The 13,887-nt window shown below is 45.6% G+C and overlaps 3 protein-coding genes across 10 annotated transcripts in view; 2 read left to right on the top strand and 1 right to left on the bottom strand.

The window, feature by feature from the left end:
- The window catches only part of UTP4 (UTP4 small subunit processome component), a 28,798-nt gene extending 25,389 nt beyond the window's left edge, over positions 1-3,409 (bottom strand). Inside the window, exons 1-2 of one of the 7 annotated variants that reach the window (XM_008542841.2) lie at positions 2,937-3,409; positions 1,678-1,838 (exon numbers count right to left, since the gene is read on the bottom strand). In XM_008542841.2, coding sequence (XP_008541063.1) covers positions 1,678-1,836 — 159 coding nt within the window. In that variant the 5' untranslated portion in view covers positions 1,837-1,838; positions 2,937-3,409. Of the gene's footprint in view, positions 1-1,677; positions 1,839-2,323 lie in introns of all 7 variants that reach the window. The other 6 variants (XM_070612227.1, XM_070612224.1, XM_070612229.1 and 3 more) reach the window with 6 other exon arrangements.
- CHTF8 (chromosome transmission fidelity factor 8) lies at positions 3,041-13,796 on the top strand. Of its 2 annotated transcripts, XR_011537983.1 has the most exons (5): positions 3,051-3,127; positions 10,286-10,343; positions 10,605-10,722; positions 11,128-12,033; positions 12,079-13,796. XR_011537983.1 is itself a non-coding variant. In XM_070612232.1 (4 exons), the coding sequence occupies exons 2-4, from the start codon at positions 10,321-10,323 to the stop codon at positions 11,350-11,352; spliced, it is 366 nt and encodes a 121-aa protein (XP_070468333.1). In that variant the 5' UTR covers positions 3,041-3,127; positions 10,286-10,320; the 3' UTR covers positions 11,353-13,796. The 2 variants fall into 2 exon arrangements, 1 of the variants encoding a protein (XP_070468333.1); XM_070612232.1 differs by having other exon boundaries at positions 3,041-3,127; positions 11,128-13,796.
- On the top strand, positions 11,349-13,796 carry DERPC (DERPC proline and glycine rich nuclear protein). The gene has a single exon (XM_070612230.1). The coding sequence runs from the start codon at positions 11,349-11,351 to the stop codon at positions 12,969-12,971; it is 1,623 nt and encodes a 540-aa protein (XP_070468331.1). The 3' UTR covers positions 12,972-13,796.
- Positions 13,797-13,887: the final 91 nt, after the last annotated feature.

Genomic DNA, 13,887 nt, shown 5'->3' with positions numbered 1-13,887 from the left:
TGATTAATAGACCTAAGCAACTTTATATAGTAGAGAAGGGAATATGGAGAAAGCAAAAGACTAGACTGAATTAATTAACTGTTGAAGAAAAAAGAAAACAGATGAGAGAAGAAAATAAGAGACACTAGGTAAGGAATGGTTGAATTATTCATTCAACAAATATTAACTCAGCAGGGTCTTTGTAGTAGGCACTTGCTAAAAGCTGGGATTACAGTCATGAATATGACTGATATGGTCCCTGTTTTCATAAAATTTGAAGTTCAGTGGGAATGAAAGACATTAAACTAATACACAAACCACTACATAATTACAATTGTCATAAGTGACAAGAAAAATAACAGAATGCAACAAGTATGTACCACAGCATGTTTTTCATACTACAGAATGTGACCAATTTGTGGCGACCAGCAATTTTTTAACACCTATTAGTTCTTTAGGGGTCAGCTCAGTAAGTCATCCTCTTCCAGGATTCTTAAACCTACCTCATCAGAGTCAGAATGTAACCTCTCAGTGTAATCTCTCCACTAAGATTCGATGCCTGTGCTTAGCTTTATTATACAACTTACCACACTTTTGAGAAACTGTATATTCATCTTTCCCCCACTAGACTTGAGTTCCTTAAAGGCAGGGCCTCTGACACTCGTCTTAATGCCTAATACCTGCCACTCATTCATTGAGAAACATTTAGAGTGCCGAAACTCCAAGTACTAGGCTGCTGGGCACTGAATTCGTTCATTTATCCCCCCATCCATCTGTAACACAGTGCCTAGGGCACAGAAGGCACTAAATAAATGTGAATTATTTTACTTTATTTTTTTTGAGGAAGATTAGCCCTGAGCTAACTACTGCCAATCCTCCCCTTTTTGCAGAGAAAGACTGGCCCTGAGCTAACATCTATGCCCATCTTCCTCTACTTTATACATGGGATGCCTACCACAGCATGGTTTTTGCCAAGCAGTGCCATGTCTGCACCCGGGATCCGAATCGGCAAACCCTGGGCCACCAAGAAGCAGAACATGCGAACTTAAGCACTGCGCCACCGGGCCAGGCCCGTGAATTATTTTGCTGTACATAAATCAATAATCAGTGCTTTTGAAAAATATGCTGCTACAAGAGCCCTCTGAAGACATCTAAATGGTATTTACCTAATTTAAAATCTCCCAAATACAGGGAGGAATTTTTTAAGTCTACGTTCTCTTACACAGATGAACTTAGGAATCCATCTTCCTGCTTATCATATCACCAAAAACTTTGATATTAAAACGTTTCATCACTTTTCTCTAAATTGACAATGAAATGAGTACTGACTCAGCCAGCAGGAAATGCCCTTACCAAAGTTGCAATGGTGCAGAGACATATAAACAAATGGTCTTGAGAATTTCCCTTGTTGTTCTGACCAAAAGATCCAGCAAACCTCAGTTTCCAAATGACAATGAGCTGCCACAAATCCTCAGTAGGATCTTTCTAACCAACACTCCACAGATCAAAACTCTTGAGCTCATCAGTCAGACAAGAGATTGCATGTTTGCTACAGAAGTTATGTAGTTCTAAACAACCCCAAGGAGAGTCCCTTTCTTTAGATATCATGAGTATCAAAGACATACAAGATTTAGTAGAATTGAACTTAAGAAGAAATTTAACATTGGAAACACCAAATCAGGCTCCCAAATGACTTACTTTTTCCTGAAAGTAGTTTGCTGACAAGTTATAAATTTCCACAGTGCCATCTGTTCGTGAAACAGCCAATCTGTTTGACTGGTTATTGTAAGCCACACAGCGGATCCCTGATGGAACATAATTAAAGAAACGTACTCGATGGACCTTAAATTCACCCATTCCTGGGGAGGAAAAAAAAAGTCATTATTGTTAAACATTAGCTGCAGTATGTCATATGTATTGTTTATCATCACTGTTCTGGATAGAAGACTCCAACTATATCTCACTGAGATTCATTTCTCAATACCTATCTAACTAATGATGCTTTCATTCTCAATACATATCTAAGTAATGATGCTTTCATGGGGCATGAAATCACAACTATCTATCAACACACAGAGCACCACCCAGACTCCTAACAATCCTGACAACTGTCTGAAAGAGGGCTGAGAATCTAAAACTTGATCTCAGAGCAAAAGACAGCACATAATCTCATTCTAACTGGGAGTGTGCACCTAAAGAAAGGGAGACACACAGCGCTGACCAATTGTATTAGACGCAAAAACTAAAGTCCTCCTTTCTATCTTGTGCGAGGTTTTCTGGGGGGGGACGTGAAGAGGAGGGTAAACAGCATGACCACTCTCAAGAAGCAAGAAACACTGCCAACCTAAATCAGACTCTCAAAGTCAGGTCCGCAGAACTCCTGTATCAAAATCACCTGGGAAACTGGTTTTAAAAAATGCAGGATTCCGGGTCCTACTCCATAGCTCCAGAATTCCAATCTCTTGCGGGGGGGCGGGCTAGGAATCTGTATTTTAGCAAACACCTCTCCCTAACTCTATTGCACGCTAAATTTGCAAATCACAGACTCAAACTACGGCAGCGACGGTGGGGCTGATGGCGCCGGCAGAACCAAAAGCTCTTCAACTGGGAAGCGACAGGACTCGGTCTGGCGTCTGTCAACCATCCCCACCCCACTGCCAACATACACACTCGGCAAAGGCAGAGGCCCGGTCTGGGTTGCCCCTCACTCGTCTCCCTTCAAGATTAGGTGCCCACGGGCAGAGCAGGCGTGTTCGGCCCGGCCCATCTAAGAGCGCGTCTGATGCGCGCGCAAGGGTTCGGCCGCCCCTTCCCTCTCCGGGGATCTGCGGAGTAGTCCCCACCGGCCTCGGAACAAGGGAATCGGCGAGCTCCGTGGGGCGCCCAACTAGAGCAGGCCGCACTCCCTCGAGCTCCCCTCGGTCACAGCCGCTTCCCACACCCCTTCCCCAACTCACCGGCAGACGGGCGCTCGCCTCTCTCCGCCCAGGCCCCACGTGCGCGCGCGCTGGCGTGCTCTGCCCCGGAAGTGCTCGCGGCGCAAGGCCGGAAGTGCGCAGGCAGTGCTCGCGGCGGCGGCGACGGCGGCGGGAGGTTCGGTTGTCGCCCGTTGGCCGCGCGGCGCCGCGCTCGGCGGCCGCCATTGCAGGTCAGGCCTCGGGCGGGGGGCGCGGGAGGCCGCGGGGAGCGAGGGCCGAGCCGGGGATGCGGGCGAAGATGCGAGGGAGCGGGAAGCTAGGGAGCTGGGGCCGGGTGGGGCGCGCGGCTCGGGGAGAAGAATGGCGAGCCGAGGGGCGGGGAGCGGCGGGCGGGGGAGGGGCGGCCGGGAAGGGGGAGGGGAGGGAAGGGGGAGGGCCGCGCAGAGGTGGAGGCGAACCAGAGAGCCCCCCGGGGTAGGAGGGCCTAAGGGAGCGGTGTGGAGACTGAAGGCGGAGGGAAGGAAGGGAGCGAGCGGGGCGGAGCGGGAGAAGGGCGGAAAGGGTGGCCAAGCGCGGGCGGAGGACGGAGAAGGGGGCGGCGCGGGCCGGAACCTCGAGGTATGTGCGGGAAGGGCCTCTTCCCGGGGTGGGGAGGGAACCCAGCACGCGAGGCTTGCGGGAGCAGGGTAGAACTGGAACCCAGGAAGTAGCGGGAATATCAGGAAGGGGATTTCGTGGGGGTGGGGGGGGGGGTGGGACTGTGAGGTTTGTTCAAGGGGACATTTTAAATCGTGGTGGGGAGGCTGCTGGGAGAGGTAATTTGGAGGGTGGTTGGAAGGAAGAGACAGTCTGGAGAGTGATCCCAGTTCTTTTGTGGGCGGAGTGAGAGATGAGAGAAGAGTGGAGCGCGGTTCTGGAGGAGCGAAGTACTTGAGAATTGAGGGGGGAACAAGGAACAATTTGGAGAATGAGGGTGATAGAGAATGTTTAAAGAGTGATCTTTGGGAGGAGGGTTAACGGTTTGGAAGATCACTCCAGTGGGGGTTGTGGAGGAAGGCAGTTGAAAGAATAATTTCCTTGGGAGATAAGAGAAGGAGTTAAACAGCTTGGTAAGAGGTCCCAGTGAAAGTCGGGGTAATTTGGAGGGGGTTGGGGAAGAGAGGGGAAGCGGACTGAGAAGTCCCAGAAAGTGGGCCGGACTAGAAATAGGAAGTGCTTGTAGATCAAACTGGAGGAATGGGAGGGGGCCAGGGGAGAGGGTGGAGAAGATGGGGGCCAGTGGGAGGAGAATCCAGGAGTGAGAGAGACCTCAAGCAGGGCTAGAAAGGAAGGGGCTTTGGGGGGGATAGGGTGCCACCGCAGTAAGAGGAGGAAGGGTTGAGGAGGGTTGCAGAGTAGCAGAAGATGGAGAAAACTGGAGTAACTCAGATCGACTGAAGCCATCTTTTCCTCTCATTGTCAACAAATACCAGTAATTGATTCCCTCCATCATGGGAATCCTAAAATGTGACGGGAAAGTACCACGTGTATGCATAGTATCCACACACGTTTTTAAACATCCTCTTCACTAATGAAAAGTTTGGAAGCATTCAGTTCCACCTACTCTCCATAGCCCCATTTTGGGGAGCAAGCTTCTCATTTAGAATTTTAGCACTTAGTGACATAAGCCTGTCGAGACAAGATCCCCTTTGAAACTTAGACTATCCCCCCTCAGTCACAAAACCACAATAACACTGCTAATAAAAATAATTTGTATTCAGTTGTATATAAAACTTCCGGAGTTGTTCATTTGGTGGAAAGGCACACAGAAATAGTCATGTTTAAAGAAAAAACCTTGATCCCTGAAGCAGTTTGGTGAACCCTGACTGCTGTGTTTGAATTGTTCTCCCATTATGTAAACATAATTTTATTCTGATGATCTGCTTTTATAGGATGTTTCAGTCCACTACAAACATTAAAATAATAGTTACACAGTGTAGTATTAAGACATTTCGTTGGATGTATAAAGAAAATGCCATATTCCTCCAGGTAATCAATAGCTTGACCCTAAAGGCGTACCATGTGTTAGGCACTGTGCTGAGAACCTTACATTCCTAACCTCATTTAATTCTCACAGCATCCCTTTGAGAGAGATTTTTTTTTTATGCCTGGCTTATTGATGGGCAAACTGAGACTTGAGGTTAAATTACCCCCGTCACACGTGGGATAAGTGGCAGAAACACAGAATCCAGATCTGACAACTTGAGTTCTTACTGTATCCCTAAAGACAAAGAATAGCCCCTGGGACCAGATAAGAACTCAGTAAATGCTGACTGTTGGCCTAGCAATTTGTAAACTTTTTGTCATGTATTTAATTTTTAAAAATAAAAAATTTTTTAAATTAAGAATTTTAAAGTTAAAGCTCTTATTCCTTTTCTTAGCTTAAAATACAAGTTGAAAGGTTCTATTGAAAATAATTTGTAAAACATTGTTTAGCTCTAGTAAAGTGTAATTATTTATAGTTAGGTTAAGCCATTGAGTCAAAGCCCCTTGTTTCAGTAAAAGCTGTATGTTCTTTTTAATTGGATACGTACCACACTTTGTTCTGCCTCATTTTATTTTGGGGGCAGTTACTGTTAGGAGGATCATTGCTTATACTGTTCTCTATAAGACATTAGTAATCTTTTAACAATTTAACATATAGCAATTCAAAAACCAAAAGATAAGAGAATTAAATTTTGTCAGAGATCAAAATGAATCAGTGACAAAGAATGTTCTCTATTCTCTTGGCTTGTTTTGCCTTAGCTGAGGAACAGAAGTTTAGGGTAAAGTTTTGAATGCTGGAGGTAACACTGAGTAGATTTCTAGAGATTTCAGAAACCTAAATCTCATCAGTTGGGTGTGACAACAAGCAGGCTTATTGTTTAACTGCCTACCTCACAGATAGATTAGCTACTTTGATGGCAGGTTATAAGATCTTCCCCCATAGGTTACTTATTTACCATTTTGTAAGAGATGCTGTGAGAAAGGCTAATATTTGTAAAGCAATCAGAAGTTTCCTCCTGAAGTACTGCATGAGAGGGGGCTGTGAGGACTGCAGGAGAGGCCATGTTGTAGAGGAGTTAGGGTTCACATCCCAGCTCTACCACTTACTAGCTGTGTGACCAGTTACTTAACCTTTAGCTTTTCTAAGCTTGTTTTCTCATCTGTAAAATGGGAGTAATAAGACAGTGCCTACATCATAGGATTGTTTTTAGGGTGAAATGAGAGAGTCCAGATAAGTCTTCAAAAAAGTTTAGTTATGTGAGAAATGAAGCTTTTTGTATTATAAAAATAACACTCTGGCTAGACTTTTCTTCCTTCTTAAGAAACTGTAGTGGCACTTTGATTTTTCAAGTTTTTAATAATTTAATAGTAGCTAACTTCAAAATAGAGATAGAAGCCAAATGGCAGTAAAATAAGGTGTATCCTAGATTGTTCTGATTCCAGTCAAACCTTTGGGGTTTTGATCAGGGTTCCCCTTGTGGGTCTGGATTGGTTCTGAGAATGCTGGTTCCTTTGCTGCTCTGTGGTTTGTTCAGGGGTCCTGAAGACGTCTGGAACACTGGCCTGAGAAGCAACAGTGTCTTGACTTTACCCAGGACCTCCAAACTAACACCAGGTCTTAAAACTGGGGATGATCTGGGGCAACCCTAGATAAGTATCATTTTTGGAAATTTTGAGGGCCTTTTTTTTTTTTAAGAGCAAAAATTAGGAGTTAAAATGTGCAAATTTAAATTTTAAAAAAAGTTTCCTGTACAGAGCTAAAGTCACTTGACTAAGTTAGGAATATAAAACTTATGTATCATTTGTTTAGCTTTGTGAAGTCCCAGAAAAACTGAGTAGAAAATATTCCCCCTTTTTATGAGATGAGGAGGGTAGTCAGAATAATTCATTGCAGAGAAAGAGGTTTGGTTTTTTCCACACCTTCCCATCTCTCCAAGTCCACGCTCTAGTTGTGTCCTCTGAGATTCCACTCTGAAATAGAATGAATTGAAACATCTTTTTGAAAATTCACAGAAATTTCTTCCTGGCTCTCCAGTTACATTGTTAACTTGGAATTATTCCTGTCCAAAGACAAATTAGCTGGTCCTGGTCAAATCTAGGATTAATCTCAAGGTTCCTGAGAGAGAGAGGTCTGGGTGAGCTCTTGCATTGACTCCTTTTGGTTTCATGATTTGTTATAATGTATTCATCATACTGTGCCTTCAGATGTTGCTCTTGATAAAGCTGCAGTTTCTACAAAAGCATTATCTTAGAACAAACATGTAGAAATTGTTCTAGTTGTCTTTAAGTAGTGTTGGAGTGAGTTGAGATTGAAGACTTAGAAATCTTTTTGTTATACAGAAATTTTTCATTGTGGTGATATATTTGTTATTACTAATAGGATTTGATTTGTATTCTGCTTCTTCACCTCTTCTACTTTTTCTGCCTACTCTCAAGGGGATGGGGACAGATAGGGCTGCATGTTCTCATATCCTTTTTGGTCAGCTCCACACTAAGTAAAAAGAAGTCTTCCCTGTCACATGTATCAGGTGTGTCCTTAGTGAAGTACCCAGGTATACCTACGTACTCTGATGCTGGAACAGTTCCCTAGAATAGTAATCTGAAAGAGCAAGAAAAGGAATAATAGGATTCAGGTGATAGGATATTTTAAGGCACTAAAGTAGAATTTCTTTTTTTTTTTAAAGATTTTATTTTTTTCCTTTTTCTCCCCAAAGCCCCCCAGTACATAGTTGTATATTCTTGGTTGTGGGTCCATCTAGTTATGGTATGTGGGACGCTGCCTCAGCGTGGTTTGATGAGCAGTGCCATGTCCGCGCCCAGGATTCGAACCAACGAAACACTGGGCCGGTTGCAGTGGAGCGCACGAACTTTACCACTCGGTCACGGGGCCAGCCCCTAAAGTAGAATTTCTAAATTCAATAAAGGGATGCCTTTCCCTCTGTTTCTTACTAACTTGGTGAATATACCTTCATGTGCATAAATGTGGCCAGGTCAGTCATTTATATTCACATCTGCAGCATCTCAGTAGGTCTAGCACAACTTTTTACCAGCCTGACTGGGTATAGCAGCAGAATGGTGAGGTTGTGGGCCACAGAATACTTATTTTCAGGAGTATTTCTAGATGTCTGCCAGTATCAATAGCTGTGCTCAGGCAGGGCCTCCTACATAAGTGGGTAAAGCTATTTGTGCTCATTGAAGTACCAGAAATTAGTATGCAAGTACAGCCACTCTGATCCATCTACCAAGCATTTGTTTTCCTTTGCCCCCTTAGACCACTGTTCTCAATTCCTCTTCTAACAGGAAACTGTCCAGGAAATGGGGAATGTACTGAAAATATTTCTGCATCCCTTTTTCCTAAACAATCCACACATGCCCATTCTGAAACATGTGGTCAGAAGCCTTAAAGATTGATCTTCCTTGCTGTAATCTTTCTAGAACATGGGTATCTGTGTGAACACTTTCTTGCTTCTCTGAAACCACCTGTATTTTACTATAACTTACACCCATCAAGGAAAATATGCTGCCTCATCAGTCATCAAAAGCTTATTTACAAGAATCCCTTCTCAATCTATGCATTGATTAACCTTTAGAAACAAGTTAAAGATCTTTAAAGCATTTTTTGCGTATTTTATATTTAATCTTTGTAATAGTTTAATGAGTCAGATAATCTAGGTGTTGGCCCCACAGTCATTAAGTGGCTTGTATATGATGACACAGTAAAGAGTTCCACACTTACAGGCTGGAACCTGAATTTAGGCCTTCTGATTTTAAATTATCATTTCTTCTTGAAGAAACCCAGAAGAGAAGAATTGTGAAAGTGCCTTTGGCGGTTCTCTTGATAGTGGTGGTGGGGCCTCTTCATCTGTTAGAACACCTTGTCCCTCCTGAGCTAGTTTATTACCTGTTCTCAGGTGGTGCCATAACCGGTGCTGCTGCAGAAGCAGCAGCGTATTCTAGGATGCCTTCTTCATTCCCCTTTGCCTTTTGGACCAGTTCTTGCATGTACACAGTGCCTCCCTGATGCCTTGTTGCCTTTTCATTCTCTGGCACTTGGATTTCTCCTCTGGGAGGGCAGAACTGGATAGTCATTATCAATGTAGATAAAGTCAGATGGCCTAGGTTCTTATGCTGGCTCTACCACATGCCAACTGTGTCTATCACATACAAGCAAGTGTATCCCTGTGTAGCCTTACCTGCAAAATAGGGATAAGTACCTATCTCATAGAGTTCTCACAGTGACTGAATAAGACAGTAGCCATGTATGTGCACAGCGTCTGATTCATAGTAAAAAGTCAAAAAATATTAGCTGCTCTTTATATTTGAATTTGAAGTCCAGTGAATTGACCAACCTCATGTTCCCAAAGTATGTTTGGTACTCAAAAGTAGAGGTTCTGCCTTTCTCTAAAGCTGCTGGCACTATCCTTTCCCTGGAGATCCAAAATGAAGATTAACATATCAGTAAAGAAACCTATTTAACTTTTTAATCAGGTGCTTGCTAAGCTTGAGCACAATTAGAATACCTATTAGCTTGCTATACTACGGTTAATAAACACTGGACTAATAACCTTCCACTAAGCTCCATCTGTTCATTGGAGAGACTTATACAGAAGCTGTAGTTTAGATTCCCCCATCCCCTCAGTTCCCCGTGAATCTGTCCTTCACAGAAAGACAAGTACGAGGGACGCCAGTTGTTTCAGGCAAAAATGTCCCCTTTTAACTCATTCTTGTAGAGTACTACAAATTTGCCACTAGGTGGTGCTCTTGTATAAAATGAAAGTTGATTAGCGTCACGGTATTTTAGTACCTAAGTGAAAGATGGTCGAAGTGTTGTGAGTCACGTAGAAATCAGCTTACCATTCACTAAAGTCGTCGTTTGAAGGGCTTTCTCAGTTCTCTTGGCTTTTAGTTAAAGGAGGTCCTCTGAACTTTGAAATACAAGATAAACTAAGTGGTAGTTGTGAAGTTTATATCATCATCAAAGAGAAAAGTAATATCTAAAAGAATAGTAATTTAGAAATATGCCAAATGGAAAATAGAATATTCTTGAGAAAGGCGAGTTAGCATAGTGCTCAAGAGTGTGGGCTCTGTAGTGTATGTCTTTGGTTCACATCCTGGCTCTTTGACTAGTAGCTGTGTGACCTTAAACACAATCGTGATACCTGTTAACTTTCCACACTGTAGTTGACCTTTGGTGATCTTAAGCAATCTTATATGTATGGTATCAATTAAAAAAATGTACACCTTAAGAATTGTTAGGGGAATAAAATGTATCTAAAGCACTTAGAAAAGTATCTAGCACACAGTCAGTGATAAATATTAGTTATCATTATTATTGTCCTAAATCTCTTTTTTTTCCTCTACAGCTTATTTTCAGTTGCTTTTTAAAGACGGAAAGCTCATGGTACAAATTGTTATTTCCAGGTGAGTACATTTTGAGACTCTCTTATTTAGCTTGAACGGTTAGGGCTATATAAGTTTGACGTTTTCCTTGAAGAAATGGGGTCCTCAGGTGCATCTTGCACAAATCCTCGCATTTCAATTCTAGTTCAGTGCCTAGCACTGCCCAGCTTCCCAAGAACTTGTGCTCAACAAAGAGTTCCTTTGGGCCTTCAATGGTGGTGTAGGACACTATTCATCCTTCACCCCTCAAAAATATTGTAACCGCCAGCCCTTTGCTTGCAGTGCTGGGGCTGGAGGCCTGGCAGAATGGGTGCTGATGGAGCTACAGGGGGAGATCGAGGCTCGCTACAGCACTGGATTAGCTGGAAACCTCCTGGGAGACCTACATTACACCACTGAGGTGAGGGGGCTTTTCTTTCCCTGCCTAATGCCTCAGGAAAGCAAGCTACACCAAGGTGGTGCTCCCAGGACCCAGAGTGAGGACTGCCCTCAGGTTTGTTATTCAAGGTCTAGCTAATCTGCTAAGCTATCTGCTTGTTCTCCCCCTCCCTCTGTAGTAGCAGGGAAATTTAGCTCTGGGGAATCTGGAAAGGTCATAGTTCTAAAATTGGAAATTCTTTTACCTGGGGCTAGAAAGAGTAAAAAGGGCATGAGGGTGGGTTGTTCATTGTGGTTGCTCAACAATGGTAGAGCCAGACCAGGGAGTGGAGGTGCCAGCATTGTCTGCCAAGAGCATCTCTAGAAGGCACTTGAGTGTTAAGACCTTGCCCTGAACCTTAGGCATCTCATTCTTGTTCTGCCAAAGGGAATCCCTGTGCTGATCGTGGGGCATCATATCCTGTATGGGAAGATCATCCACCTGGAGAAACCTTTTGCTGTCCTTGTCAAACACACTCCTGGGGAGCAGGACTGTGATGAGCTTGGCTGTGAGACTGGCACCCGGTACCTGGTGACAGCACTCATCAAAAACAAGATCCTTTTCAAAACTCGCCCCAAGCCCATTATCACCAACGTCCCCAAGAAAGTATGAAAGAACCCCGGATTTTCCCTAGAGAGCGGCCAACTCCTTGGACTCGTGCTCCGCTGCCACCTCGAGGACGGCTTGACAGTTCCCTGGGACCACAGGGGGGTCCTGTTCTAAACACAGGCCACCCACTGGGCATGAACTCGGATCCTTTCCTTATGGCAACCGGTTCTCTTGGAGGAAATCTGGCCCCATTTCCAAGGAACCCATCTCCTTTTCCAACTTCATCAGGCTCACTGGCTTCAAATCCAGCACCTTTCCCTGCTGGTGCTCGAGACCCAAGCATGGCAACTTTTCCAAGAGGGATGAATCCCACTGGCACAGGTGCAGTTTCTTTCCCAAGGCCAGGTGGCCTCTTAGGCCCAGGCCCAGGGCCAGCTCTAAACCCTAGAGCAGGAGCTCTTCCAGGCCCAGGGCCTCTCTCTAACCCGAGGTTAGGGGGTCTCCCAGGACCAGGTCCTATGTCCAACCCAAGGGCAGGTGGTCTCCTGGGAACAGGTCCTGACCCCAGAAGTGGTGGCCCCATGGGTCCTGGATCTGGACCTAACCTGAGAGCAGGTGTCCTGTTGACTTCTGGGAATGGTCCTCCCAATCCTAGGCCCGTTGGCCTGGGCCCTGGACCAAGTCCCAATCTAAGATCAGGCTTTGTAGGTACAAATCCTGGCCCAAGGTCAGGTATGTTTCCAGGCCCAGGCCTTGGGCCCAACCCAAGAGCAAGTGGCCTGGGCCCAGGCCTTGGGCCAAACCCAAGGGGAGGTGGCCTTGGCCCAGGGTCTAATGTGGACACCAGAGCGAGTGGCCTCTTAGGCACAGGATCTGGTCTTAACTTAAGAATGGCTGGACCTCAAGGCCTAGATCTTGCTCCCATTCTAAGAGCAGCAGGTCTTCTAGGAGCAAATTCAGCTTCTTTTTCACAGGCTTCTGGAAACATGGGCACAAGCCCATCCTCCATGGCAAGAATACCTGGCCCCATAGGCCCAAACTCTGGTCCTGGCTCTCGGGGAATTGGCCTTCCAGCGCCAAATCCATCTCCCATGTCAAGGGCTCCTGGCCCCATAGGGCCTAATTCAGCTCATTTTTCAAGGCCAGCTGGCCCCATGGGGGTAAATGCTAATCCCTTCCCAAGGGGGACAGGTTCAGGGGGACTGAACCCAGCTGCTTTCTCTCAGTCTTCTGGCACATTGGCTTCAAACCCAACTACCTTCCAGAGGTCTGCCAGCCTCCAGGGCTCAAGTCCAGCAATTTTCCCAAGAGCCTCTGGGCCACTAGGCCCCAACCCAGCTAACTTCCCAAGGGCCACTGGCTTACAGGGTCCAAGTCCAGCTACCTTCCCAAGGTCTACTGGTCCATTAGGCCCTGGTCAGGTTACCTTCCCCAGGTCAGCTCCTGGGCCCCTGGGCTCTTCTCCAGCAGGCCCTGTGGGTATCAACCCAGCACCTTTTGCAAGGCCAACTGGGACTCTGGGTCTAAACCCAGCTTCTTTTCCAAGGATGAATGGCCCTGTAGGCAAGACTTTAGTCCCATTTCCTAGAGTGGGGAGCCTCCCTGGCACAAACCCAGCTGCTTTCCCGAGACCAGGGGGTCCAATGGCTGCAATGTACCCAAATGGAATGTTACCCCCTTAAATAAACACCGTTTTCTCTCCAGGACCACCTTGGTTTCCAGTAACCGTGGTTCTGGGCAGGGTAAGAGGGTAGACATGGAGCTACCGTCTGAAGTACATAGCTGGGGCTCAAGTTCAAATGAGCCAACTTTCTCTGCTTCTTTCTTGACTGAAGGTGAAATGTTATTGTGGGACATGGACTATGGCAGGTGGGAATGATCCTGGCCTTGACAGAAAGGATCTCCAGCCTTCCAGAAGCCTGCAGTGTTTTTGTCCCACAGCTTTCTGCCCCTTGTTTCTCACTAGTTTCTTGACTTGTTCTTGTGGACTTTTCCTCAGGGATACATTGGCCTGCAGGTCCCAATTCATATGTAGTCCCCTGCTCAGCACTGGAGAATCAGCTCACTGCTCTCTAGAAATGTTGCGTTGGTGAACGGACCATGCTTCAGCAGCTCTGACCTGGGCACCTTGGACCTGGGCATCCTCTACTGCCATACCTTTCCCTGGGGGCTTGAACACAGAACAGGGAGGTGGGCAACCACTTCAAAGACCCACCAAATACAATTTCAGCTTGACTGATTGGGCCTGCAGCTGCCTTCTCCTGGGACTTAGAGGAGGCCAGAGTCAAGGCTCTACTCATCCAGCTCCCTCTCCACTGGTACTCCCAATCAAAGAACCTCAAAATTTAAACTGATGTGGATGGGAATACGGGAATTGGGGTGGGGTGGGGTGGGGGGATGAAGGGGAGAAATCACTGTGCTTCGTTCAGCCTGACGTGAAAGGATGGTTGGTGTTTTTCCTGCATTGTATCTTTTCTTACTGTTTAATAAATGGGATGAGAGGGCCACTGATGTCACTCCGTTTTGTTACCTGTTCCACAGGGAAGGAAGTTTACCCACTGCTTTTCATTGTTTTAGCTTGGCCACAATCCTACATTA

This window comes from Equus przewalskii, chromosome 3, assembly GCF_037783145.1.
Source record: "Equus przewalskii isolate Varuska chromosome 3, EquPr2, whole genome shotgun sequence".
NCBI classification, from domain to species: Eukaryota; Metazoa; Chordata; class Mammalia; order Perissodactyla; family Equidae; genus Equus; species Equus przewalskii.
This window is presented reverse-complemented; position numbering and strand designations above follow the sequence as displayed.